Genomic DNA, 24,387 nt, shown 5'->3' on the forward strand with positions numbered 1-24,387 from the left:
ATGTACTCCGTCAAATAGATTCAGACTGGGTTTTTTCGATTTTCCATTTTTTCGCTTCGAAATTCGCAAAATCGTGAAATTCTTTGGCTTTGTACACCAAGGTACCCTTCCATAACCTAACTTTTCCCTCTAAAAAGCTATTTTTGATATATCATATTTGCAAAAAAACGAATATTTGATGGTTTTTTATTTTTCTAATTTCGCGGTTTTTCGCTGTTTAGAAAAACTCAACAAAATCGCGAAATTCTTTCGTTTTGCATAATAAAAATATTAATGAGGCGTTCTTGATGAGCGCATTTAAAAATCTCAATGCAGCGCTTATAAAATCGTTGTACCATGTCATAAGCTCAATTCATCGCTAAAAACCTATTAGATAGTTCTTTGCATTTAGATATTTAACAGGTTTATTTTGCATTTTTTGCTGGTTTGGAAGCCAACAAAAAACGAAATTCTTTCTGGTTTGTACACCGAGGTACCCTGGGTAATGACTGGGCAGCCTCGTTGTGATGTGGTGTGCACGCCAGGTAGCCATGTTGAATGAAGCGTTACGTTGAACGGAAAAACGACTCTACTTTGTCATGCCATAAAAACTCCCGTTTTCCTACTTCAATAAGCAAACCTTGTTGATTTGAAAGATAAATACATCATCTACTTAACTGCCACTCCTTGGTGTATGAAATTTTCGCGTTAAAGAATTACACGCTCGTAAAGATTCATTTGTGGTTGTGAACTTCATCTTCGCTACACATGGTTTTTGTAATCGTAGTCTACAGGAAACCGGGATTGCTGCTATAAATCCAGCATTTTTATGACAGAATGCGCAATTATTCATCAGGGGAGATATCGAGTGAGTCATTAAAGGGTTAGAAAGGATGAAGATTGATCGTTCCAAGATAAGGAAGAGCCATTCTCAACCGGTAAGATGAAGAGAAAAACCTTTCAAGTTTCTAAACGTTTGTACTTTTTCACGTCTGATTCCCTCACCAGAAAATCCATTGAAAACATCTTGTTTTTAAATAATTTAAACAGCGTGCTCCTTTTACTAAAACACCTTTTAAGCTTAGCAATGTTTAAGTTTGTAAATTGCATTTTTTTTCTAATATTTTATTCATTTTTTCTTCATTCAAGGCTCCCGAATGTCAACAGCTAATCCAAAGACTCACTAATGCCAAAGATGGTGACATAGTTGATATTTTAAAATCCGTCGACACATGGTTTTATGGCAAGGTATACTAAAGCTATTTATTAAATACACTTCATTATAAACTGTACAAAAGCTTTTCTAGGGCAAATATATTTTGCTACACATTTCATATTTGCTGTTCATTTGCATCCAGTAAAATGTTTAAATTTTTCAGAGTCCAAATTCCATCCATTCATACTATGACCAAGAGCTTATATTGATAAATCGTATCTATTATTATTAAAATGTGAGCTTTCTTTCATGAAGACGACTTCATTATTTACAGATCTGTGATGAATAAATATTGTACATTTATGTTTCATTATATATGCTATAAAATTGTAAAAACTAAAAAAATTTCTATACTGACATACTGAAATGGGAGAATGATCAACCCAAAACCAGGTTAATAGTGCTGCTATATAGTTCAGGGTCTTCTAAATTGATTTATAAGGATCATTTGCTTAAAATCAGATGTATGATTATCCTATTACGAAAGACACACTGCCAAATTGAGACAGATTACAGTTACTGTTTTGCATATTGTTTTCACATTTTGTATTTTTTTATATGATTTAAGATTGCTCTTGAAATTATTTGCCTGTTAGTTTGGATGTATTGTACATATCAATCTTAAAACAGTAAATCCATCTTAGTGGTTCGTGCCTTTTGTTTACACAGGTTTAAACTACTCTATGTTTCCATAATATTGTTTTTAAGTTTTGTGAAGGAATTTGATGATGAATTCTCTGCTAAGAAAAGAAATACCAAAATGTAACATCATTAACTTCAACTTTAAGGCTATGTGAGCTGTAGAAATGAATATATTATACATTTACAGCTGTAAGCTTCAAAAATCCCCATAAGTTTTCTGTTATTTTGCACTGGATCCAATTACCTTTGGTCCAGCACAAATAAGAGGAAATGAATTGGGATATTTTTGTTTTAATTTACCAGTATGTAGAGGAAATATGAAATTCTGGAGGGGAGTGGGGTCAGAGAAAGAACAAAATTACAGCGTTTGTATGGAAGAAAATGGGGAGTTCTAGGGGAAGGGGTGGGGGTTTTAGATAATTTCTGGAACCACGCAACATCTCATTTATTTTTTATTCTATCGCTCCAAGGTTTCGCACTATATCATATTTTTACTTGCAGTTTCTGATGTCACCAAAATCCTAAAACTCTTAAAAAATACTTTTATAGATTCATCACTTTGGTATTCTAAAAAGTCAATCCAGATTTTACCAGTCATTTTTTAAAGAATCACACTGACTGAAACAGTTTTTGCATATTTTTATGTTTGCAGTGTTAAGGAATTCTGATAACAAATGTCTTATTATTTTCTGATGTCAAGCATCCCTTGTCTGTAGATACAATTTTCCTTTATTTTTTTCATCCTTCTCAATAGCCCTTTAACCTTTGGCATTATAATTTCCCATTTCAGACCATGAGTCATTCTGCTGAGAATGAGATTCTTTGTTTTAGTTATATCCATATTCATGTCTCTTCTCATACACAACTATAAACAAAGAAATAATACTCTATGAAACATGGTCTGAAATGGAAAAACATTACGCCCAAGACAAAGGAGTATTACCATGATTTGCTTTGTGACAATAAATTTAATGTAGATTAGTATTTTTAAATACTCTATTTTCCTTTCACACATTAAATTCCCTCAGAAATACATTTGTATCAAGCTAGACATTACTAATCATTTGTTCACCCCTTTCTTTCATTCTCTTATTCCAGTGTGATCTTGGCCATTGGGCTGATGTATTGGATAGATTTGATGATATTCTTGCTAGTGTATCCAAGCAAGTCAATGGCAGTGCATGGATTCTAACATATGATAAGTTGGACATTTTGGAAGGACCAGAGGTTGCTGTAAGTATACATATTCTTGTAGTGCATGTTAAGTCATAGCTGCCATGTGGATTGACTATACAAAGCATTCCTCATGGCTGTTTCATCATGGTTGCACCCCAAAAATATAATATACATGGATGTATTTATGATTTTTTGGAAGCAGTTTTTGTTCTTCCTGGTCATAGGTTTGGTACAGGAAATACCACCATTCTAAAAGAATTCATAAAAAATACCACACATATTTGATGAAAGTGGCTTTTAATGTGTTTTTATTTTTTTATGATATTGATGATAGTTGTATTCTTTACACCTTCAGGCTGAAAAGAGAGAGTTAGTGAATCAAGTTCTAAGGTTTACTGCCCTGCTTATTGAACATGCTTACTCCAGACCTGCTTATAACTCTGCAGAGGTAAGTGTATTGCTAATTGCTAAGACTCAAGTATTGCAGCATGCAACAAATTGACTTCATTTTAACTCGTGTAGGCATTACATGCAGAAACATTGTCTTGTGAATACATCACAATGCTGCATAAACAATAGAAAAGTTTTTGCTTGAGTTTAAAATGATGCAACATATTCCTAGTATTAGTATTGTAACTATGTGAAGTTATTGGATAAATTCCTGAAAACCATGAGAAGATATTTCAATGCTATGGCATGTCCTACCATGTGCATGATACCTCCCCCTTCCCCCCCCCCCCCCCAATACACCTCCCCCTCCCCATACAACAACTGCTCTAAAATGTAGTTAAGACAATTAAGTTAGATAAAATTATTTGTTTGTTCGTTTAGCATCTTATTGCACTGTTGGGGGCAAGTGACATGGAAGTTGTTCTTTCTGTATTGGGTCTTCTTTATGTATTCAGGTAAGAGTTAAGTGGTACAAGTACATAAATAAAGGATATTACATGACATGGATGCAGATTTTATCTTTGAGTGTTGAGTTGATATCTTGTACGTGAACACAGTGAACAAGTAAGATATTTTTTGACATGAGAAGATAAAATCCAAGCGATCATGTAATATTCTGTTCAAGTTATAATTATTGATAAAATACAATTTTAGTGGATTTTTACTAATTAATGCCATTCCTATATAAGAATTTATCAATGATTATACAGTCAATTCAAAAAATGTTGTCGTCGACCAACTCAAGCCTACGCGACTGGACCGAAAGGAACTCTGGGTAGTAATCATTGAAGCCGAATTGACTCCATAATTTTATCTGACTAGTTATGCCTGGTTTACAGCACGAACCTTCGTAGGCGAGCGGGAAGTGTTGAAGGAGACATTCATTAATGTCTTCATATTTTCGAAATTGTGAACTGAATCATAACTACTTTGTTTTTCTTTCACTAAACCCAAAGACATGCATTTGAAGGATTGTTTCTCACCATTATTATCTTATAACTAGCGGGAACAATTAATTCAGAACGAATATTTAACCGCTTCATTGGTTTTTACCCATATTTCTTTCGGTCCAGTCACGTAGGCTTGAGCCGGTCGACGACAACGTTTTTTGAATTGACTGTATATCAAAACTATTTATTTATTCCCTTTGTGTTTTTGTTTACTGCAGTAAAAGATGTAGTTTTATTCCAAGATTACCAGCAGATAAGAGAAAACCATTGCAACAGCGACTTCTACACATTGGAGAGGTAAATTAAATTAATATTTTCAAACTATCTGCGGTCTTATATCAATAACTTGTCCTGCAAATACTCCAGTTTACCGAGTTCTCCTTTGCTCAGCCTTAGCCTTGCTTGTGCTTTATACTATTCAACCAAAACCAGTGGAATTTTAATAAACTTGTGTTGTTCCATAATTTTGATTGGCTAATATTTTTTCTCAGATTAGCTAGAGATATCTCCTCGTTATTACTGAAACCCCATTTTGCAAGTCCACAGTTTACATCAATAATAACAGGTGATCATCATTCAATATTGTATACTTTTCATTTCAGAACTGGGGTGGTAAAAGTGGTGGATTTTCACTTGCTGAATGCTGTAAGGACAAGCCAACAAACGTATGTAGATCTTTAGTATTTAGCATAACTTTATTGAAAACTCACTAGAATGCATTACCATAAACCCCTGAAAAAGTTAACTAATAAAATTGTACAAATTAGTGCAAAATTTTGTGCAGTAGATCTGGTCTACTGAGGTCTACTGAACTTACTGAAACCAACTTACTACTGGTAGATTGTGCAAATTTTTGCCATTTCTTACAAAGTTTTGCATGGACATATATGTATGGTATGGTCTGTGATTAGACCATTGTGTGGGTTACCTGTGGTTCGTTTAGATCACACAGGAAGCCCAACAGATTGTTTTTCAGACAGCATTTCTAACTTGTATTTTATGATGTTGATGTTTTAGGAATTTCCAGAAAGTGCTGGAGATGTTCATTTTGAGTTTTACACACAAGGAGAAGATAACCAAACTGATGAAAATGTAAGAATATGAGTCTGGACTGGTTTTTGACCAATCTCAGACACTGCTTCGGAGTTTGTATCTGCAGAGTCTGCTAATAAACGTTTTCTTTATCAACGTGGTGGAATTCTTGAAAGCCCTTTTGCAGTAAAGCAGTATTGTGGAATATCATTTTAAGTTAAATTTTTTATTTGTTTTTAAAGTCAATAACATTCTATGTATTTTTAAAAGCAGGGTTTTCCTGTCCAAAACCCACCCTGATACTGTACCTTAAAAAAGGGGGTTTACCAGTGGTTCTTGAGTTGCTGTTAGGGCAGTTAGTCAAACAGATGAGACCCACAAGTTTCAGCAGTTAGCATATATAATTGATATATTTTTGTTTGCAGGACCAAGAAAAAGAAAGCCAAGTTTGTTGTATCCACGTTGAAAAGTTATATCAGGTACAAACCAATATTCAGTGTAAAACACTAAGGACAATTCTCTATGATGGCATAATAAACGCAGAAAATAAATAGCATTACTGAGGTTTTCTATAATATTATTCTGCAAACTTGGTAGTTATAAGCTGCAGGCTGAAATTTGGTTTTCGCTGCCGTCAATCAGATGGTACCTTTTAGGTTCTTGACTGACAGCAGTAAACACCAATTTCAGAACAAGCTGTTGAAATGTATGAGTGCGTAGAATATTGAAGACTGCAGTAAATAAGTGCAGCAACAGTGTCATTATCTGCATTTAATCTAATTGTTAAATTCTGTTTCAGTTTTCTGAAAACCCCGGAGAAATAATGGAACAGTTAATGGCATATTACAAAGTACCTGAGGATAAACAAGTAAGTGTGAAACTATATGGATGGAAAATACCTTAAAATCTGTTTATAAGTCCACTAGTTACGAGCCCCCTGGTTATGCAGTAAGCCCCCCAGTTATAAGCGCCCCAGTTATAAGCGCCCAGTAATAAGCCCCCAGTTATAAGCCTCCCAGTTGTAAGCCTCCCAGTTATAAGCCCCCTAGTTGTAAGCCTCCCAGTTATAAGTCCTTGTGGTTATAACTCCCCAGTTTATAAGCCCCCCTCTCCCCCCTGTTTATGAACCCCATCCGATTATAAGCCCCCCTGGTTATGAGTCCTTGTTAGCCCTCACAATTATTCGTCCTTTTCATTAACTTTTGATGATGTGAATGTCAAACATATTTGGTCTATTTTTGTTTCCAGGTTGGTCTATTTTCAAGAGTAAGATTAGCGAGACACTTTCCATTCTACCAAGAAAGATTGAGATGTGTACAAGCACGCTTGTGGGCCATCTCTGTACTGGGTAAGCTGTTGTGATCTAATATTATCAAATAGTAAAATTCTATTATTAAAGCAAATACTGAAGAAGATTATTCATTTGTTCTGACAAAAAAATAATCGCAATCAAAAATGAGAAAATGTTCAAAACTGAGGTGTAACTGTTTCTTATGAAAATAAATTATAGATTTATACTTAGAGTATGGTGATTGTGTACAGCTAAATTCATGCATAAAATTTGGGTATTTTGACCCCTTACAATGTTCGTCATTTAGTTACTGTCATTTAAAATAGTCTTTTGTCTTTGTCCATTTGCAGTTTATTCTAATGTCAGTCAAGATATACAGAAGTCTCTCATGTATCAAGGATTTGAAGAGGAAGTCGTAGAACTACTTGAACTGGAAGATCCAAAATTACTGGTATGTTGATCTGTCGTGACACAGAAAAATATGTAATGGGACATTGAGTTCAGGAACCTGTGTCACATTAATGTGCTTGGAGGCAAGCACTAATAAGCATAATATAACAGTAATAGTTTAGTTTATCATGCATCTTCCAAGAGCGTAGAGCTTGTTCATAATTATATGAAAATGCTACCCTTACTTTGTGTGTGGACTAAAGGCACTATATTTTATATTTAGGTGTTAGATATTGCATATAATGATATTTGAACACCTAATGCATTTACAACTCCTGGTTGATGGCGTAATGCCTAACAGGTTTTGCAACCCAACTGATAAGGCAGCCGATAGATTGAATTAGAATTTAGAAGTTGATTTTTGTGGAGGGAGGAAAAACTGAAGAACCAGAAGGAAAAACCCTCATATCACAGGAGAGAACAAACAAACAACTCTACTCACATACAAGACTGGAAGAACTTGAACCCTGGTCTCATTGGTGAGAGGTGGGGCATTAGCAGCACACTCCACTTGTGCTTCACTTTGGATGCTGCCATCTCCCCTATGATAAATAATACTCTGGACTGGAAAGCAATACTCTTTGTATTTTTTCAGGATATCAAGACAGCTGGTATCAGATTGTTGACGTCAGTCATCCATCTTCAGTTTAATCCCAGGTATTATATCTTTGACTAATGGCCAGAGCAATTCATACATCAGTAACAGTTTGTGAGACTAGTAATGCTTGTTTTAATCTGAAAAAAATTGATTAGACCTTATTTGTCCTGGTGCAAGGGATTCCAATTACCATCCAGGTGTCATTTGCCAGAGAGTATTATTTCATTGTGAATAAGAACTTGATTTGTAATGGGGAAAACATTGCACCACTAGGAATGAAGTCTATTTTTCCCAGGGTTCATTGTTATTCATTGCCACAACTCTCTGGTAGTCGGCAATATACAGCTACGTTTCAAATGATTGCAAAAACTCGTCTACACATTATGACTGTGCCTGTGACAGTGCTGTGTTCTAACATTTGTTGTGATAATGTATTTCTAACTGCTTGTTTTCTATTAGGCTCAATACCATAGTAGAATGTGCTGGTATGGCTTCTTACCATGGCTTCCTCCCTACCCTAATGAGAGATTGTATACAGACTTTAGTAGGTATGTAGTTTATGTGATTCATTAAAGGGGTAATAGTCGCCTTTGCAGTTCCCAGCACCATCTTGAGAGGTAGCTGTGCCTTTGCATCGCAGCGAGACGAACAGTGAGCTTGCAATGATAGAGACATGCGAATAATTGTCTAAGGTGTTAAAAAAAGGTCTCTACCATTGCAAGCTCACCGTTTGTCTAGCTTTGATGCAAAGGCATGACTGCCTTTCAAGATGGCGCAGGGAACTGTGAAGGAGATTATTGGCTTGAGTACAATTTTGGAGCAAAGCTATGTCACATTTTAAAAAAAAAAAAAGATACTTACCGGAACTGTTTTGAAATAAGTCAACATGTTGCTTGAAATGGGCTGACATTTTATTTTTGCTTTGCCAAGGTTTTGGACTACTTTTCCTTTAGGTCAAACAAAACTAAATGATCTAATCATCTTTTTTTCCCATTGTTTTTTTAGATCCAAACAAGACATCATACCCAATGTCATTTTCTACTGCCCTCTTTTCTTTTGTCTATCATTTTGCTTGCTTTGAAGTAGGTAAGTAACAGTGCCTTTATATTTCCTTTGGGAATCATTGGCAGTATAGCAGTAGTACTGCACTCGCCTCTCACCTCTGGGATCTTAAGCTCAATTTCTGGACCAAGCAGGTCTAGGTTAGGTCTCCCCTCTTCATTTGAGGGCATTTCTCTAGGTCCTTTAGGTTCTTCAGTCATTCTCCCTCTGCAAAATCTAACAAGCTAAATTCCAAGTCAATCTTTGAATTAGACATGCCCTGAATTTGATCGACCCAGAGGTTGTTTCAGGTTATTGCAATTTGGAACTATGGAATTCAAAGCTGTAAAGTAAGGCTGTTATTTTCCAACCTAACTCATATTTTGTTGGTTATTTTTTAAGGTAATGAAGCCCTTGTTTCCAGTGGTCTGGTGGAATCTTTACTGAGAGTCATTGATTACCCTGGAGATGATGAGCATTTAACTGTAAGCCTCACGCCTTATGTAACACAAACTTACTATGGACCTTTATCACTTTTATCACACAACAGCCATGTTGGCTGAAACAATGGATTCCCCTTCATGGCCTCACTTTCAAGCACTTCAAGATGAGGTTACATGTGGTTAGACAAAGATTTTTATTCTCATCGGAATAAAAATGGCACTGTGTGATAAAGGTCCATTGGTCTTAAAATAAGTAGTGAAGATATAATAGATTAAAACTATTACAATATTGTTTTTGCCAGACAATTTCATATCTATATTATTTTCATAACGTTTAACTTTCTTCCTTAAAACAGTTTGTTACCAGAAGCGTAAGGATAATGGACTGGATAGGAAACACTGATACTTCAGGTTACCAAAGTGGACTCACCGCAGTTATCAATCGGCTTGAGGTAAGACTGTGTTAAATATGATCATTCTCTTAAGACCTTGACCATGTCATATGGGCTATAATACATTGTAGGTATCTCCAGTGCATAACATTGTATTGTGTACCTGGTCGTTAATCCAATGCTATATAAAACTACCCTGTTGTTCTGGATCGTTGGGTGTGGCTGTAATACCAGTAGCCTTCATCCTGGAATTTCAGGGATATTTTTTTCCTAGATCTAATTTTGTTGGCACCTCTATTTTTGGGCATTGCCTTTTGTCCATTTACTAGAGGTTTGTTTTACAGTATCTCCCTTGGCGTCTGCTCATTAAAGGTTGTCTACTGAATAGAGATGGCTTAATAAGGGTCGGCCTAATAGGAGAATTACTTTGTAATAATATATTTTATCATGTAACCCATATCTGCCCGGGTGCGTGCTCTTAAAAAAACTTTGGGAAAGTGGTGTGGGCAGGGTCGTACAACAAATCCATACGGCCCTGCTCAAAACCTGCGACTGTATTTATTTTCTTTTTCTTTTTGTGGGGGTCATGTGATAAAATGCTTATTGACTGAGTTAGGTCGGGCTGTACAGGAAAATATTTGGCTCTCTGTCATTTGTACGGGCCTCGCTGCGCTCAGTCAGTACGGCATCACCTTGAGCCAAATATTTTCCCGTACGCCCTTCCCCCTCAGTCAATAAGTACATAATGTGTATTGAAATATTATATGTTTTAAATCTTTAGCATGAAGTCAAGATCTGTATGCCATATCATGGAGGAATCCTTTCACCAGACCTTCCCCAGTCTGACCAAGATAAAAAAGCAACCTCCGAACAAGATAACACAGCAACCATGGACACCAATGAAAGCTCACCACCTCCTCAAGATTCTAATGCCACTGTCCCAATGGAAACAGAACAAGCAGGTCCCAGTGGGATAGAATCGGATGGAAGTAAAATGGAAGTTGAAGAAACAGCAACACTTCAGGCTAATCCAACTGCACTGCAAGTGAGTCAGCACAGATGCCTTCCTCAGAGAGCCGCCCTAATAAAAGCCCTGCTCAGCTTCCTTAAGAAAGCTATTCCAGATCCTGCTTTCTCAGAGACCATCAGAACAGGTGAGTAATCTCTGATATCCAGGTGATTTCATTTCTTTCAGCCAGAATGAATTAGCCAATCAGCAAACATTTTGTTCGAGCTCAATATTTCCTAGTTACAGGATTTGAGCTCGATAAACGACAGATTTTAACAGCTTTTTTTTTTTATTTATATACACTGTATGCATCAATTATTTTTTGCAAAATATATTAACTTTGACTTGATTTTTTCAGTGATGGATGGTTCATTGCCCACTTCTTTGAAGTACATCATCAGTAATGTTGAATACTATGGGCCAGTACTGTTTCTTGGGGGTAAGTTATTCTGGACAAGACCTTTAAGTCTGGCTCAAGAGATGATTTACAGTATGATTTTTTTCTAAAGTGACAAAAAACTAGAAGTGTTCACAGTTTGAGCATCCTTGTGATAATGATACTAATAAAATATATAGCATACATATTCGAAGTTCAATTCCCTTAACCATGATACTATTTATTTTTGTTATGCAGCTATCGATACAGTCACTGTCTATGTGTTCCATGAGCCTTCTTTGTTGTCATCATTACAAGATAATGGTCTGACTGGTGTGGTCATGAAATCCTTAGTCCTCAAAGATGTAAGTAGTAGTATTTGATAAAAGCATACAACATAAAGCCTGAAAACATGCCTGTAATAATATCCTGGGCAAAACTGATAAACTTTGTAAAAACAGTTTTTATGAATATAAGCAACATGCTACATTGCAACATTGAAAAGGCAGTTTTGTAAGTACCTAGATTATAAAATAATTTGAATATAACAAATTAACGCAAGCGATGTGATTGGCTGGATAAAATATTAGAGATTTGTTAGTGCTGATTGGCTATTGGTTAGCTGTGTTGTTATCAAAGGATAGAGATACTCGGCATGCTTATATCACTGCACAGAGAATGTGCACGTTTCATATTCCTCAATCAAATATTTTTTTGGTAATTGATTGTAGATTCCTGCAATGCGTGAGGTTCTGTCATCTCTACCCAGTGTACTCAGTGCCCTGTGCCTTAACAACAGAGGATTACAGGCATTCATGGCATGCCAGCCTTTTGATAAGTTATTCAAAGTGATGTTGTCACTGGAATACCTTCCTGCTATGAGAAGAAAGAAGGCTACAGAAGAATTAGGTAACATTTTCTGATATTACACCCATGCTTCTTGACTGTTTGAATGCAAATTTATTTGAAGAGTATATAACAGTGCACAGTCCATTCCCACAAGTGTCTTCCAATGTAAGGCTTCCACGAAGGATAAAATAATGCAATTACTATATGTAGTAAGTAAAGTTGACTTGAACAACCAGGTCAGCAGTACTGCTGAGGCCCATTGTTGCACATGCATTTCAGTCACATAGTTAGCTCCACCAGTGATTGTGCTTGCTCAGCCTTTGCACATTAATAGTTTTTTCTGTGACAAATTTTGTGCTGTTACCTAATACAAACTTGTTAATTTAATATAAATGGTGTTGGCGTCATAGGAGAGACAGCATCTAATCTTGGCATAGCAATGGATGAATTGATGAGACATCAACCAACACTAAAATCAGATGCCATGAAGGCTGTAGTCAAGCTTCTACAACAAGTTTGTGAATTAGGCCAAGACCCCAAGAGCATAGGTTATAAAATATCCGATGCTACAAAAGATGGGGATGTTCAAGAAAACTCAACCCAGGGGAGTGCGCCGATCCTTCCTTCACAGGCGAGTGAAGAACCCATGACTGATGATGAGTTTGATGATGATGATCGCTTCAGCTTTACTAGTACTAGTGGGTCTGCAAAGCCATCACCAGATATCGAAAATAACAAAGAGCTTGCCAAGTAAGTATAGTAATGAATAGTAACAACATGCATATTTGCTTAATCTCCGATAATCTCAGAAGATGTGAATTTCATATCATGTCAGTGATTGCCAACATGTTATAGAGCAGTTTTCACGAACACGTTCTTGACATGGCTAGGGATACGCCAGACCAATCACATTGCTCGAGAATTCACTCGAATTCTGAAAAAAATCACAGAGAGAGAAAAAAATCAGCCAATTAAGATTCTAGAAAACGTCACCACATGGCACTGAGCTTTTCACAGTCATACGAAAACTGCACTAATACTTATGTCAGGCCATTTTAAGTGCAATAATTTATATCACGCAATTCAGTTCAGAAGACTAAAGTAAGATAATTATTTTTTAATACAGGGGCTCAGAAGAAGAGAAAAGAACTTTTATTCCCTTGACTGACTACATTCTCAATGTGGTAAGCAAATCCTTCAATTACAAATTATAGAATAAAAGCTAGTAAATCTCCAGGCATGCTGTTGATAGAATTTTACATTGCGCATAAAATTCTGGATAACTGGAGCAGAATGCTATTGATAAACTTTTTCCAGGAACTTCCTGGCTACTTTGCTACCACTTTTCTAAAATCTCTGCCAGACAAGGTGTTCAAATCAGATTGACTCAGTATGTTCGATGCCAGTGTTCAAAAGAACCTAGCTACTGAATAACAATATTTTGAGTCTGTTTTTTTTGGGGGGGTTATTTCTTGGTGTAGCAAGCTTTATTGTATTCTGGGTTAGGGTTTTTGTATTCTAGGCTCTTTTACTCCGACAAAGGACTAGCATCCGAAACGTCAGTTTTTTCATCTTTTCACGGTGTATAATTTACCTTTTCATCATTACTGTTTCGTTAGAAACACTGACTGCAGCTCACACTAGTTTTTAGCTAGTTATATCTTCTGGGATATCACTTGACTGCAAACTCATTGTTCTCAGCTATTGTTTTATTAGGCAGATTAAGATTCCTGTTTTCCTTCCTGCAAATGGCGAACGTGACCATGTTTTCAACGTTTCCCTACATTTCACATTACCTTTTGCAAACCTTCTCGACAAAGACAAGTATTCTTTTGTTTATCTACTACTTGGAGATTATTTAGATTCCTTTTCACTAATTTTAAAGAATTGATGTCAATTGACGTTTTACATTTGCCGTAAACGAGAATCTTAAACTCTCTATTGTCTTCATGGTTCAGGTGCCTTGCAACACCAAGAAACAGCCGTTTTCTGTGTTCTTACATTTCTTAGTGATGTTTTATTGACGCAGTGATTCTTATTGTCTAAACAGGTCAAGTTTGTTGATGCCATACTTAGCAACAATTCCACAGATGACCACTGCAGGGAGTTTGTGAGACATCAGGGTTTAGTTCCTCTGGTTGGAATACTTGGTCTCCCTAATTTACCTCTAGATTTTCCTTCATCACCTTCCTGTCAAGCTGTATGTAGTGTTTCCAAGTCACTGCTGGTAAGGACTATATGAAAATCTTAAATGTATTTAGCTTTGGCTGTCATATCACAGTGTGAGACAATCACTAAAGAGCTAGGCTCCAAACTAGATGAAAGCCCAAAGATTGAACTGGAATTTAGAAATTGATTTTTGAAGAGGGGGGAAAGTGGCAAGCCTTATCTCTGTACTACAAAACATAAAGAGTGACAAATTGATTATTTATTCTTTTGTTATGAGAAACTGATATGAGTTTTCTGGCTGTATTGCTTTTTTTTTTTTTTTTTGCTATGATGCACACACGAATCATGGCTATAATGCATTGTAGGTATCTCCAGTGCATACCATTGTATTGTGTACCTGGTCGTTAATCCAATGCTATATAAAACTACCCTGTTGTTCTGCATCGTTGGGTGTGGCTGTAATTCCAGTAGCTTTCACCCTGGAATTTCAGAGACAGTCATTTCTCTCCAATAATAATATAAGAAGAAATATAAATATAAAAAGAAAACCTTTGTCACGAATCCCTAATCATTGCAACAAAGTACAGCAGTGATGTAGCTCAACAGGGTTGAAGTGGCTCATACAAAAGTCCCAAATTTTATTTGCAATCCTTTAACTATCCAACCTAGACAACTAGCCATGATTAGATGAAAATTTTGGCTTGTTCTTCAGATCACAATGATAAAATTGATATAAGATTGAAGCTGAAAATGTGAGATCTCGATTATAGCATCTTGTATATTTTGGTTAACAGCTAAGTATTTGACTCCAAAATCGTGTCAGTAAGGTGTTGGCATGCTTTTGATATTCTTTTGAGATGATGCCTTAAATAGGTTGCCTTTTAAGGTATGTTTGCCATAGATTGACCAGTTATCATTGATACCTCATTTTTACAGATGCTTGCCCATGAACCTCAAGTCTTGAAGCAAGGCTTATTGCTGCTAAAACAGTCACTGGACAAACTCAAGTCAAATATCTACAACCCATCAGAGAATACAGACCTGTCAATCTGCCATGAGGTGGTATCAGCAGCCAAGCCAGACAAGGCCATGCACTCTCCCCAGCAAACACCACTACTGCATGCCATCACTGCTGTCCATGCGTGTATCACCATGTTCCTCTATGTGTGTCGCTCTGGACAGGTGAGAAAGGTGAAGACGGTTATTTTGTTTATTTTTTACAGTATGCATGTTTACAGTCAAAATGGCTCAGGCTAACCCCCTAGGTCCCATCAATGGTTTCATTATTTGAATCAAAGTTCATTGTACTCCTTGAAAAATCCTTGAATTTAATTCACATTTCAAGGGCACTTGAAAAGCTCTTGAATTTTACGATTTTAGCCAAACTCCTTGAAAACTCCTTGAAGTTTTGTTTTGATCATTACTTGCATGGTTCTGAAATAGATCTAGTCGGAAAGATCGGAAAATCTGAAAGTCGGCCATGTGCAACCACCGTGTAAAACCTTGGCACAGTTAGCTGAACATACTCCTTGAAAATTCATTTTTGGGTCCTTGTATACTCCTTGAATAGTCCTTGAATTTGTACCTCAGCACAAACCCTGTTGAATATGGAAATTATTATTTTTTGGCATTCAAATAATAACTGATTCAAGACTCGAATTCTGATTGGATTATGGTGTTCCTTATGTGTGAATTAAGCATCTTAATTCAAATCAGTAGACATTCATGATGATTTACTTTGTTTTCCTGTGCTTTTCCCAGATGGATATCCGTACCATGTGTATAAATCAGTGGGGTTCAGAACTGGGTCAGTCTCTGTTAAGTCAGTTGGGAGAGCTATATATGTCACTGCTATGGGAGACCACAGTACTAGAGACAGTTGAAAAGGAGGAGGTTGATCTGATGAACGAAGGCAAAGAATCAACAGAAGAAACAAGTACAGGTAAGATTGAAATACTTAGTGTTTTCAAACTTCCAAGTTCATTTAATAGTCTCAAGGTAGCCTTGCCATTGGATTGACATGAGACAAACAGTGAGCTTGCAATGATAGAGACCTTTTTTGAACATCTTGGACAATTATTCACGTCTCTATCAAGACACATGAATATGGATACAACTCAAGCAAAGAATTTTATGCTCGGCATTCAAGAAAATGATAGTCTCAAGCTAAAGAGAAAAAGTGGATGGGTTCCAGTGGAGAAATTATTTTTAATTTATTTATCAATATGTCTACCTTTACTCAGGAAACTTATCTTCTGAGAGCGCCAAGGACAAAGAACCATCAGAAAAGACAAGTAAAGGTGACATTGAACAGAAGTCACCTCTAATGCCATCTCAAAGAAGAATCGTAAAACAGCTTCTACAAGTGACTTCCAGTGTCAACAAGTCCTTGTCGGAATTCTTTAGCTCTCTTCTGAAATTAAGTGTAGGGACTACTCAAAAGCAACGCCGACCCCCTCACGGTATCAGCACCCCAAGTGCGCCATCACTGAGTGCTAAAGTAGTCACGTCTCAGCTCTGCAAGGTGCTGAAGAATACACTATCATGGAAAGGAGCAGCTGCTGATAAGTCATCGCCTGGGTTGAGGCTTCATTTCTATGTCAATACAATCAACTTTGCATCGAGGCTTCTCTTTGATGATAAGAAGTTCCCATACCATCTGATGCTACAGCAGTTCATGATGTCAGGAGCTCTAAACAGTTTATTTGAGTAAGAATGAGTCTTTCATTGATGAAGTTTTTGTTACATTAAATGCCAATAGGCCGTTTGCATGAAGCCTCAATTTACTACTACTTCCAAAATGCTTCATGAATTTTCTTTCTTAATCAAATTTGTATTTCCTCATGAGAATAGTAAGACAATTGGTGCAAAAGAAAGTGTACGCAAGGGATTTTGGTAGTGGTAGTAAATGACACTATAATGCAATTGACCTACTATATACATGCTGAAACTTTGATTTTTGAAAAATAAACTATCAATTTAAATTTATCTTTGTAGGAAATTTAATTGGGTTTTGAGTCAAGGAGGTAAAATACCACTTGATGCCGCAGCAGATCACCCAGACATGCCAGGTACTACATGTATAAACATTTCATTAATAATTTCGTAAAAGGGTTGTTTGTGAGATGGGTGTAGCCTGCAGGCAATATCTCAAATAAATAATAAATAAATAATTTTCATTTAAAGTATTTTGTTATTACAATTGATGGAGATCTCTCTTTATATTTTGATCTGACTGTGCACATCCATTTACATTTACTTTTGATGTTTTTCTTTGCTAGATGGCACAGAAGAAATGATTGATGCCTGGTTAGTTTTTGTTGAAAAACTAGTCAATACTAAGGCCATCCTTGAATCACCACACAGTCTACCCGCTTCGTCAAATGCTGAAGGTTTTGTGCCATTCAAGCCCATTCAGTTCCTTATCAAGACACACAAGGTAACATTTTAATAGTTATGTGTACATGCAACTGAAGGAATTAAGATGAGAGTTAAGACCCAAGAGGTGAGTTCACTCTCCCCTCACCTCTGGGGTTTCAGGTTCAATTCCTGGACTTGGCATCACAAGTAATATTTTTTTAATTCTCTCCCTTGACTTGAAGTTTTCTTTCCTGGTTTCTCTGGTTTTCTACCTCTCCCTCTTGCATAACAAAGTTTAACATGCTAAATTCCAATTAGACTAGTTGACGCTGGCTTATTTTTTAAAAGACGTTGTAGGGACATTTCAGTCCACTGTCAGACCATCTTTAGTGTAAAGATGTTAGAGTCCTGGTTGGAACTTTCGCATGCTAAATTCCAGTCTATTCTAAAAGAATTTGAATTTGAGACACTTGCAGTGCAGTTGGATTACGATATACTTTTTAAAAAAGAGATTTGCTTAAAAATCTTTAAAAATTCCCTTCCTCTATGCATTTATTGTGGTTTATAAGATAACTGTTAGAAATCTCGCATTCTGATTGGTTGGGACCGTGTGCTTTATGAGAGCACACAGCATGCAGGCGCCCTTTGCATTTTATAAAAGAAAAAAGAAATTGTTTGCTGTGCGGTGTGGAGTTATGAAGCACTTGGGGATTGGCAGAACACTCGAGAAGTGTCAAAAAGCACTCTGCTACGTGTCGTGCTTCTCCTAATATTTCTCTCGTGTTCTGCCGATCCTTACGTGCTTTATAACTTCACAGCATGCCCGCTTATTTTCTATTTCTTCAAGATATAGCATCCATGTTTGAACATTTACTTTTCACAGAGGGCATTCAGTGCAGTAGGTCACCTGTGGGGTCATAAGCCCTTCAAGGTCCATGGATCTCACATAGCAGAGACAATGCTGGCCATCCTTTGCCATGTAGTTCAAGGTGAAAGTATCATCAATGAAAAGTATGGGACAGATAAATCAGCCACAAGTAAAGGTGGTGCTACAAGTGTAGAACCCTCTAGTGCATCATCTGTACTTGGTGGAAGAGCTACAACACCCCCACAACCTGAAGTGGATGACCAAAATGTCCAGCAGGTTTGTTAAGCTGTTACATATTGATGGTGTCTCTCTTTCTACTGTCCTTCACTTCTATATCTAAATTTCGGTTTAGACGGTTCGATTTTCACCTACAACTATCGTACACAATACGCTCACGTCTGTCGTAGGCGAGTTGTAGGCTTGATTTACACGCTACGACTCAAGTTGTAGGATGGTGTGAGCGTGTTGTATACTATAGTTGTAGGCATAAATTGACTGTCTAAACCGGCCTTTACTCCCTAAAGTTGATCCTGCACTTTTACTTTGTTCTACCCCCCCTTTACCCCCTTACCCCCTTGTCCCTTGTTCAGGTTTGTTTAGTTGTTACGTTTTGTTGGTGTCCCTATTTCCTATTTTGCCCTTGACTCTTCTGTTAGACCCTTCTTTTAATTTGACATCCTTACAGTTATTGCTCCTCTGTCAGTTTCAGCTCTTATTCCTGTACTACCATTTGTTTATGGAATTGTTTTTGTCCTACTGACGTCATGACATTTCCTTTTATCACATTAATAGTTAGTCGACATGGGTTTTACCAGAGCACAAGCAAGGCATGCATTAATGAGCACCAACAGTCTTGAACAGGCCACAGAGTTTATCCTTAACCACCCATACCCAATGCCTGTTGACCCAATAGGGGTAAGTTACAACATGACAATAGTGATAAACACCCACTCCTGCTAAAACAAATCTTGGAAAAAATAGAGATGAAAAGCCTCTGTAGAGTAGATTTTTTTTGTACATTGTTTATTTTTCTTGTGGTCCTGCTCTTTGCCTTTTTTTTTTTTTTTTTTTTTTTTTTTTTTTTTTTTGTCATGTTATTATGAGCTTTGTTTGTAATAATTATCCCAGAAAGATATTTCGGACATTTGATGCATAATATTCATTTTTGGTGCCATTGTTATTAGCATGAGTAAAGCTGTTTCAAGCACGATCAATCACTTCTTGCTTGCGAACACCCAGATACACTGTATTACTTTTAACTATCGCTATAGTGGACACTCTCTATTATGGACACCAAGTGATAGTCCTGAGTGTATCCGCTGTAACAAGAGTTGACTGTATTGGGAAATTTGTTGATTTGTTGTGATTTGTTGCCAGGATATTAGCCAGGTACATGACTTTGGTCTTGACTATGACATGTCAGAGGAGGATCAAATGATGAGAGCAATAGCATTGTCTCTTGGTCAAGATGTCTCCCCAATGGCTGTTGACCAGGTAATACTATTGATGATGTCCTTAGACACGTTCCTGCGACATGTTTTGTGTATTTCTCTTTTTCAGAAAAATCCCAAAATTTATGATATCTGGTAATAAAGGTTATATATTTATTAAAGAAAATTTTTGTGTTTGCCATTTACCATTCATATCCCAAATAACAGTTATTTTAATTTGAACTAAAAAAACTTTTGTATCCATCCTGCTTCTCTTAACACTTCTCACCTCATGTTCTGCCAATCCCCATATGTTTCATAACTGTGTGTGCATCTGCTATTTCTTCACCAGTAGTTTTAATTAATGTGAAAAGGTGTAACTTATGATCTGTTCTGCATATTTTACTTTAGCCTGCTTCAAGTTCCTCTGCCACCAAGAAAACAGAGGAATCAGAAACTGCGTGCAAAGATGAAGCACCCCTTTCAAATGTTCTGTTAGACAACTTTACTCAGAAAATCTTCCCCAGTTGCCGACAACTCCTAGAAGAACTTCCAGATACTGTGTACAAGGCTTGTAAGCTTTTGGCTGCCGTTGCCAAGCGAAATGGATCTGAATGGAGAGACAAGGTCCTGGCTGAGGTTATGGATCAGGTAAAAAATAAAAGCCACAATAGTACAGATAATGGAACCTACTAAATATTATCTTGGATATGAGGCTAACATTGAAATACAAAAGAAATGCCACAAATTCAATGAAAAGAAGGTCTGATTTTCTTTCTATTAACCTCATGTTAGCAAGTTTTTTTTTTATTAGGGCTCATTTGTCATTCATCCATAAGTTATTTCTTCCATCCTTCCATACATCCCTCCATCCATCCACCTTTACACCTACCCACCCATACACTCATCCATCCATCCTTGCATCCATCCGTCCATCCATCTATCCGGCCACCCACCCACCCCCTTATCCATCCATCTATCCATCCTTCCTTCCTTCCATCCATCCATCTATCCACCCACCCACCCATCCACTTATCCATCCATTTATTTATTCATCCATCCATCCATCTATTCAGTTTCTTTTTCTTCTCTCTCTTCCCTTCCCCTTTAAACCACTGGCTTTGCTGCTCTTACCCTTACTGCACAATTACAGCATCAATATTCATATGAACTTCAATGGCTGTGCATGTATTTACTCTAGGTGGGGAAAGATACAGTTGCTGTAATTAAGAACTGCAGTCCAGAAAGCAACAAGGACAAGAATTTAGAAGAATTTGTTCCTCAGATGTGCACCATGACAGAAGCTGCAAGACTTTCTTCTCTACTACATTTATCCTGCTTGATGTTTGAGGTATAGTATAGACAGGTGCAATTATTACACCTTTTGCTGTTCATTAACCGCAAAGGAATATTCATTCAAGCGAAAAAGCATTATCATTAGCGCGAAGAGGCACACAATAACGCGAACGGAGTTTCAAGAGCGCGATGGAACATTCATTAAGGAATTTAGCATAACATTGGACAATCATGAATATGTTTGTGCAGGTTCATTAGCGTTTTCGAAGTTTCATTAGCGCCTTTGTGCAATCAATAGACAAAACCACACATTCAATAACGGTTTTTGGACATTCATTAGCGCAATACATTATTACTTTACTTTTTACACGGGAATTGTAGGATTTTAGCTTTCTTTACATTTTTTACAACCCATGAATATAATGGGAGACAGAGGAGAAGCTAGAAGGCAAGGCATTCCACTCGGAGAGCTAAGAAAAAGATTGCTTCTTAGAGCGACTACAAGAAACATAAATGTTATCACGCAACAAAAATGCATGCAGTGGTACAACCACATGCAAACCTATCTTCCCAGATGTATGAATAGAGAAGCAATTCAAGGATAAATACACTTCTTTCTTCAATACCTAACGCCATGTTTTCTTTGTAAAGAACGATTATATTCATGGGTTGTAAAAAATGTAAAGAAAGCTAAAATCCTACAATTCCCGTGTAAAAAGTAAAGTAATAATGTATTGCGCTAATGAATGTCCAAAAACCGTTATTGAATGTGTGGTTTTGTCTATTGATTGCACAAAGGCGCTAATGAAACTTCGAAAACGCTAATGAACCTGCACAAACATATTCATGATTGTCCAATGTTATGCTAAATTCCTTAATGAATGTTCCATCGCGCTCTTGAAACTCCGTTCGCGTTATTGTGTGCCTCTTCGCGCTAATGATAATGCTTTTTCGCTTGAATGAATATTCCTTTGCGGTTAATGAACAGCAAAAGGTGTATAACATTTATCTAAATCTAAACATCTTGACATCTAAAGTTCAACAGGTGATCTTGGGGAACACGCGCAAAGGATTGTCGTAGTTGATCAGGCGGTCCTAGTTTCGGTTGTTTATCAGCGAACAGAGAGCTATCATTTCATGATAATGTCATAAAATAATTGAAACCACAATGCATTTCACCATAGGTATTCGTTATAAGAATAGGTAGAATTTTAAATGGTTTGCAATTCCCTAACGTAGCTATGGAAGCAAAGATTCAGAGTAATTTTTTCTGACTTCGGTCGCCATGTTTATTTCGATGGACTGCCTGATCAGATTTCTTCCTGCATGATGATAGATCATAGATAATCATAATCCGAGGAAGGACTAACGTCTGAAACGTCAGTTTCACAAAGCTTTTTACAGTGATCCAATTTATCTACGACTTCCTACTGATAATCATAGAGTTGCTTGTTGGTTCTCTCCTGTGCTTCAAGGGTTTTTCTCTTGGTTCTCCAGTTTTTGTCTCTCTGCAAAAATCAACGTCTAAATTCTAAATCAATCTAGAAATGGCCTAGATGAAAATTACTCTGTGTAAAGATTACACTTTTTACTTGCCATCTGACCTCTGATTGGCTGAGAGCATCCATTCTCCTATAGAGGATAACTTATTATCTACATGCAGTTTCTTGATCTTTGTGATTTATCAAATTATGTTTATTGTCATGTAATAATCATATAATCCTTGATAACCCTCAGGAAATGAAGGTATCCTGTGCAGTCCTCCTGGATCAGTATGGCATCGTTAATTCATTAATGGAATTGCTAGACTTGTGTCAAGCTAGTCTGTTACAGCTAGGAAGAACAGTTCCTGAACCAACTACCCCAAAGTAAGTTCTTCCGACATCATTATACAACCTTACTTACAATGCTTCTCAATAGCATGCTTAATGCTACTTGTAGGTTTTAGTGGATGTGAATCAAGGTGTTTCCATGACAATTCTAGACACATGCCCTTGAAGAATTTTTTGAAAATTTCATGGGAATAGAGCGTTTTCATGTGATGTCACAGCGGCAATCTTGGTGTACCAAAACCATACATGTCCTATCTTCTGGGAATATTGAACTTATTTTCAAAAACTGTGCAGAAAGTTTCTACTCTTTGGTACACCAATATGGCTGCCTCGTCACATGAATGAAGACGCTCTATTCAGCTTATGACGAAGTAAAAATCAGAAAAGATTCGTAATCAGAGTCGCAAGTTTATTTGAATCAGAAAAATCAGAATATTCTTTTTTTCCTCTCACTTAGGAACTTTTTGATCTAAAGGGACCTCTTTTATTTACTTCTTTTGATTTATTGAATTTCTTCAGCCTAGAAGCAGATGAAAAAAAGGATTAACGAAAAAAAGTAGAAATTTGTTATTGAGGAAAAAGAAATATCAAATCAAGAGATCTGCTTCCTCTTATGATAAGCGGTTTTCACTAGCAATTTCACACATGAACTCGTATTATTTAAATCCAGCCAGTGATTAAAATTCTGTATCTGAAACACTGGATGATACACTAGGACGGAATGAGGCTGGAATCAGATCTAGTTATTACAACTCCAATAACCAAACAGTAACGATAAAAAGGTAAATTATACACCGTAAAAAGATGAAAAAACTTACTGACGTTCCAACGACGGACTACCGTCCAAAACATCAGTAAGTTTTTTCATCTTTTCACGGTGTATAATTTACCTTTTTATCATTTGTACTGTTTCATTAGAAACATCGACGCAGCTGACGCTAGTTTTTAGCTAGTTATCTCTTCGATCTCTATCCATTGCGTTTCAGAGAATTTGCTGTGGCAACGAGATATAATTTATTTTCAAGAAAGTAGACCATTTTTTCTACTCCACTACCTCGTACTACTCATGCGTATATTACATTTAAGGAATAGTCATTGCATACCATGCGTATATCAAGTTCTGGATGCACGCCGTAGGTTGCTAAGCAGGAAAGAAGAGCAAGAGCTACACAAGGCGTATTTTATTATGTCAATAGCTTATCTATTCTATTTTACTCATAGATGGTTATGTCCTCTTTTTCTGTTATTGGACCTTTATGAGAAGACTGCTCTCTCATCAGAGAGGAAAAAAATTCATGACAAGGTAACCAGTCTTGAACCAGTTTTTTCTTAACCTCGGAATAGTTAATATTTGGAAAAATAAACTTTTTTAAAATTAACTTCTGCCGTTAGGACTTTATTTTAAAAAATAAAGAAAAACCACTAACTCTTCTAAGTTTGACTGGCAGACTTTTAGGACAGCACAATTTTTCTTGATTTTCTGAGCCCGGTTGTACGAAGCCTGCTATCCGACGGATAAATCTTATCGAGTGAATAAA

The 24,387-nt window shown here is 36.7% G+C and overlaps 1 protein-coding gene across 4 annotated transcripts in view; it reads left to right on the top strand.

Annotated features, from left to right (window-relative positions):
* The first annotated feature begins 525 nt into the window (after window positions 1-525).
* LOC116307541 (E3 ubiquitin-protein ligase HUWE1) overlaps window positions 526-24,387 on the top strand; it is a 44,564-nt gene continuing 20,702 nt past the window's right edge. For 3 of the 4 annotated variants that reach the window (XM_031717817.2, XM_031717820.2, XM_031717819.2), the window contains exons 1-36: window positions 526-917; window positions 1,129-1,227; window positions 2,936-3,070; window positions 3,369-3,461; window positions 3,845-3,918; window positions 4,632-4,710; window positions 5,016-5,078; window positions 5,431-5,505; window positions 5,871-5,924; window positions 6,245-6,313; window positions 6,694-6,793; window positions 7,087-7,187; window positions 7,782-7,843; window positions 8,244-8,332; window positions 8,790-8,870; window positions 9,228-9,310; window positions 9,625-9,720; window positions 10,442-10,814; window positions 11,028-11,108; window positions 11,304-11,410; window positions 11,777-11,954; window positions 12,305-12,644; window positions 13,021-13,078; window positions 13,945-14,121; window positions 15,000-15,254; window positions 15,825-16,005; window positions 16,307-16,772; window positions 17,061-17,134; window positions 17,345-17,502; window positions 18,307-18,567; window positions 19,084-19,206; window positions 19,669-19,785; window positions 20,133-20,372; window positions 20,923-21,072; window positions 22,755-22,885; window positions 24,071-24,152. In XM_031717817.2, coding sequence (XP_031573677.2) covers window positions 873-917; window positions 1,129-1,227; window positions 2,936-3,070; window positions 3,369-3,461; window positions 3,845-3,918; window positions 4,632-4,710; window positions 5,016-5,078; window positions 5,431-5,505; window positions 5,871-5,924; window positions 6,245-6,313; window positions 6,694-6,793; window positions 7,087-7,187; window positions 7,782-7,843; window positions 8,244-8,332; window positions 8,790-8,870; window positions 9,228-9,310; window positions 9,625-9,720; window positions 10,442-10,814; window positions 11,028-11,108; window positions 11,304-11,410; window positions 11,777-11,954; window positions 12,305-12,644; window positions 13,021-13,078; window positions 13,945-14,121; window positions 15,000-15,254; window positions 15,825-16,005; window positions 16,307-16,772; window positions 17,061-17,134; window positions 17,345-17,502; window positions 18,307-18,567; window positions 19,084-19,206; window positions 19,669-19,785; window positions 20,133-20,372; window positions 20,923-21,072; window positions 22,755-22,885; window positions 24,071-24,152 — 4,950 coding nt within the window. In that variant the 5' untranslated portion in view covers window positions 526-872. The remainder of the gene's footprint in view (window positions 918-1,128; window positions 1,228-2,935; window positions 3,071-3,368; window positions 3,462-3,844; window positions 3,919-4,631; window positions 4,711-5,015; window positions 5,079-5,430; window positions 5,506-5,870; window positions 5,925-6,244; window positions 6,314-6,693; window positions 6,794-7,086; window positions 7,188-7,781; window positions 7,844-8,243; window positions 8,333-8,789; window positions 8,871-9,227; window positions 9,311-9,624; window positions 9,721-10,441; window positions 10,815-11,027; window positions 11,109-11,303; window positions 11,411-11,776; window positions 11,955-12,304; window positions 12,645-13,020; window positions 13,079-13,944; window positions 14,122-14,999; window positions 15,255-15,824; window positions 16,006-16,306; window positions 16,773-17,060; window positions 17,135-17,344; window positions 17,503-18,306; window positions 18,568-19,083; window positions 19,207-19,668; window positions 19,786-20,132; window positions 20,373-20,922; window positions 21,073-22,754; window positions 22,886-24,070; window positions 24,153-24,387) is intronic. The other variant, XM_031717818.2, reaches the window with a different exon arrangement.

The sequence above is a fragment of the Actinia tenebrosa genome, unplaced genomic scaffold (genome assembly GCF_029948245.1).
Source record: "Actinia tenebrosa isolate PJP-AT-01 unplaced genomic scaffold, QUT_ActTen_1.0 PGA_scaffold3__52_contigs__length_22856419, whole genome shotgun sequence".
NCBI lineage: Eukaryota > Metazoa > Cnidaria > Anthozoa > Actiniaria > Actiniidae > Actinia > Actinia tenebrosa.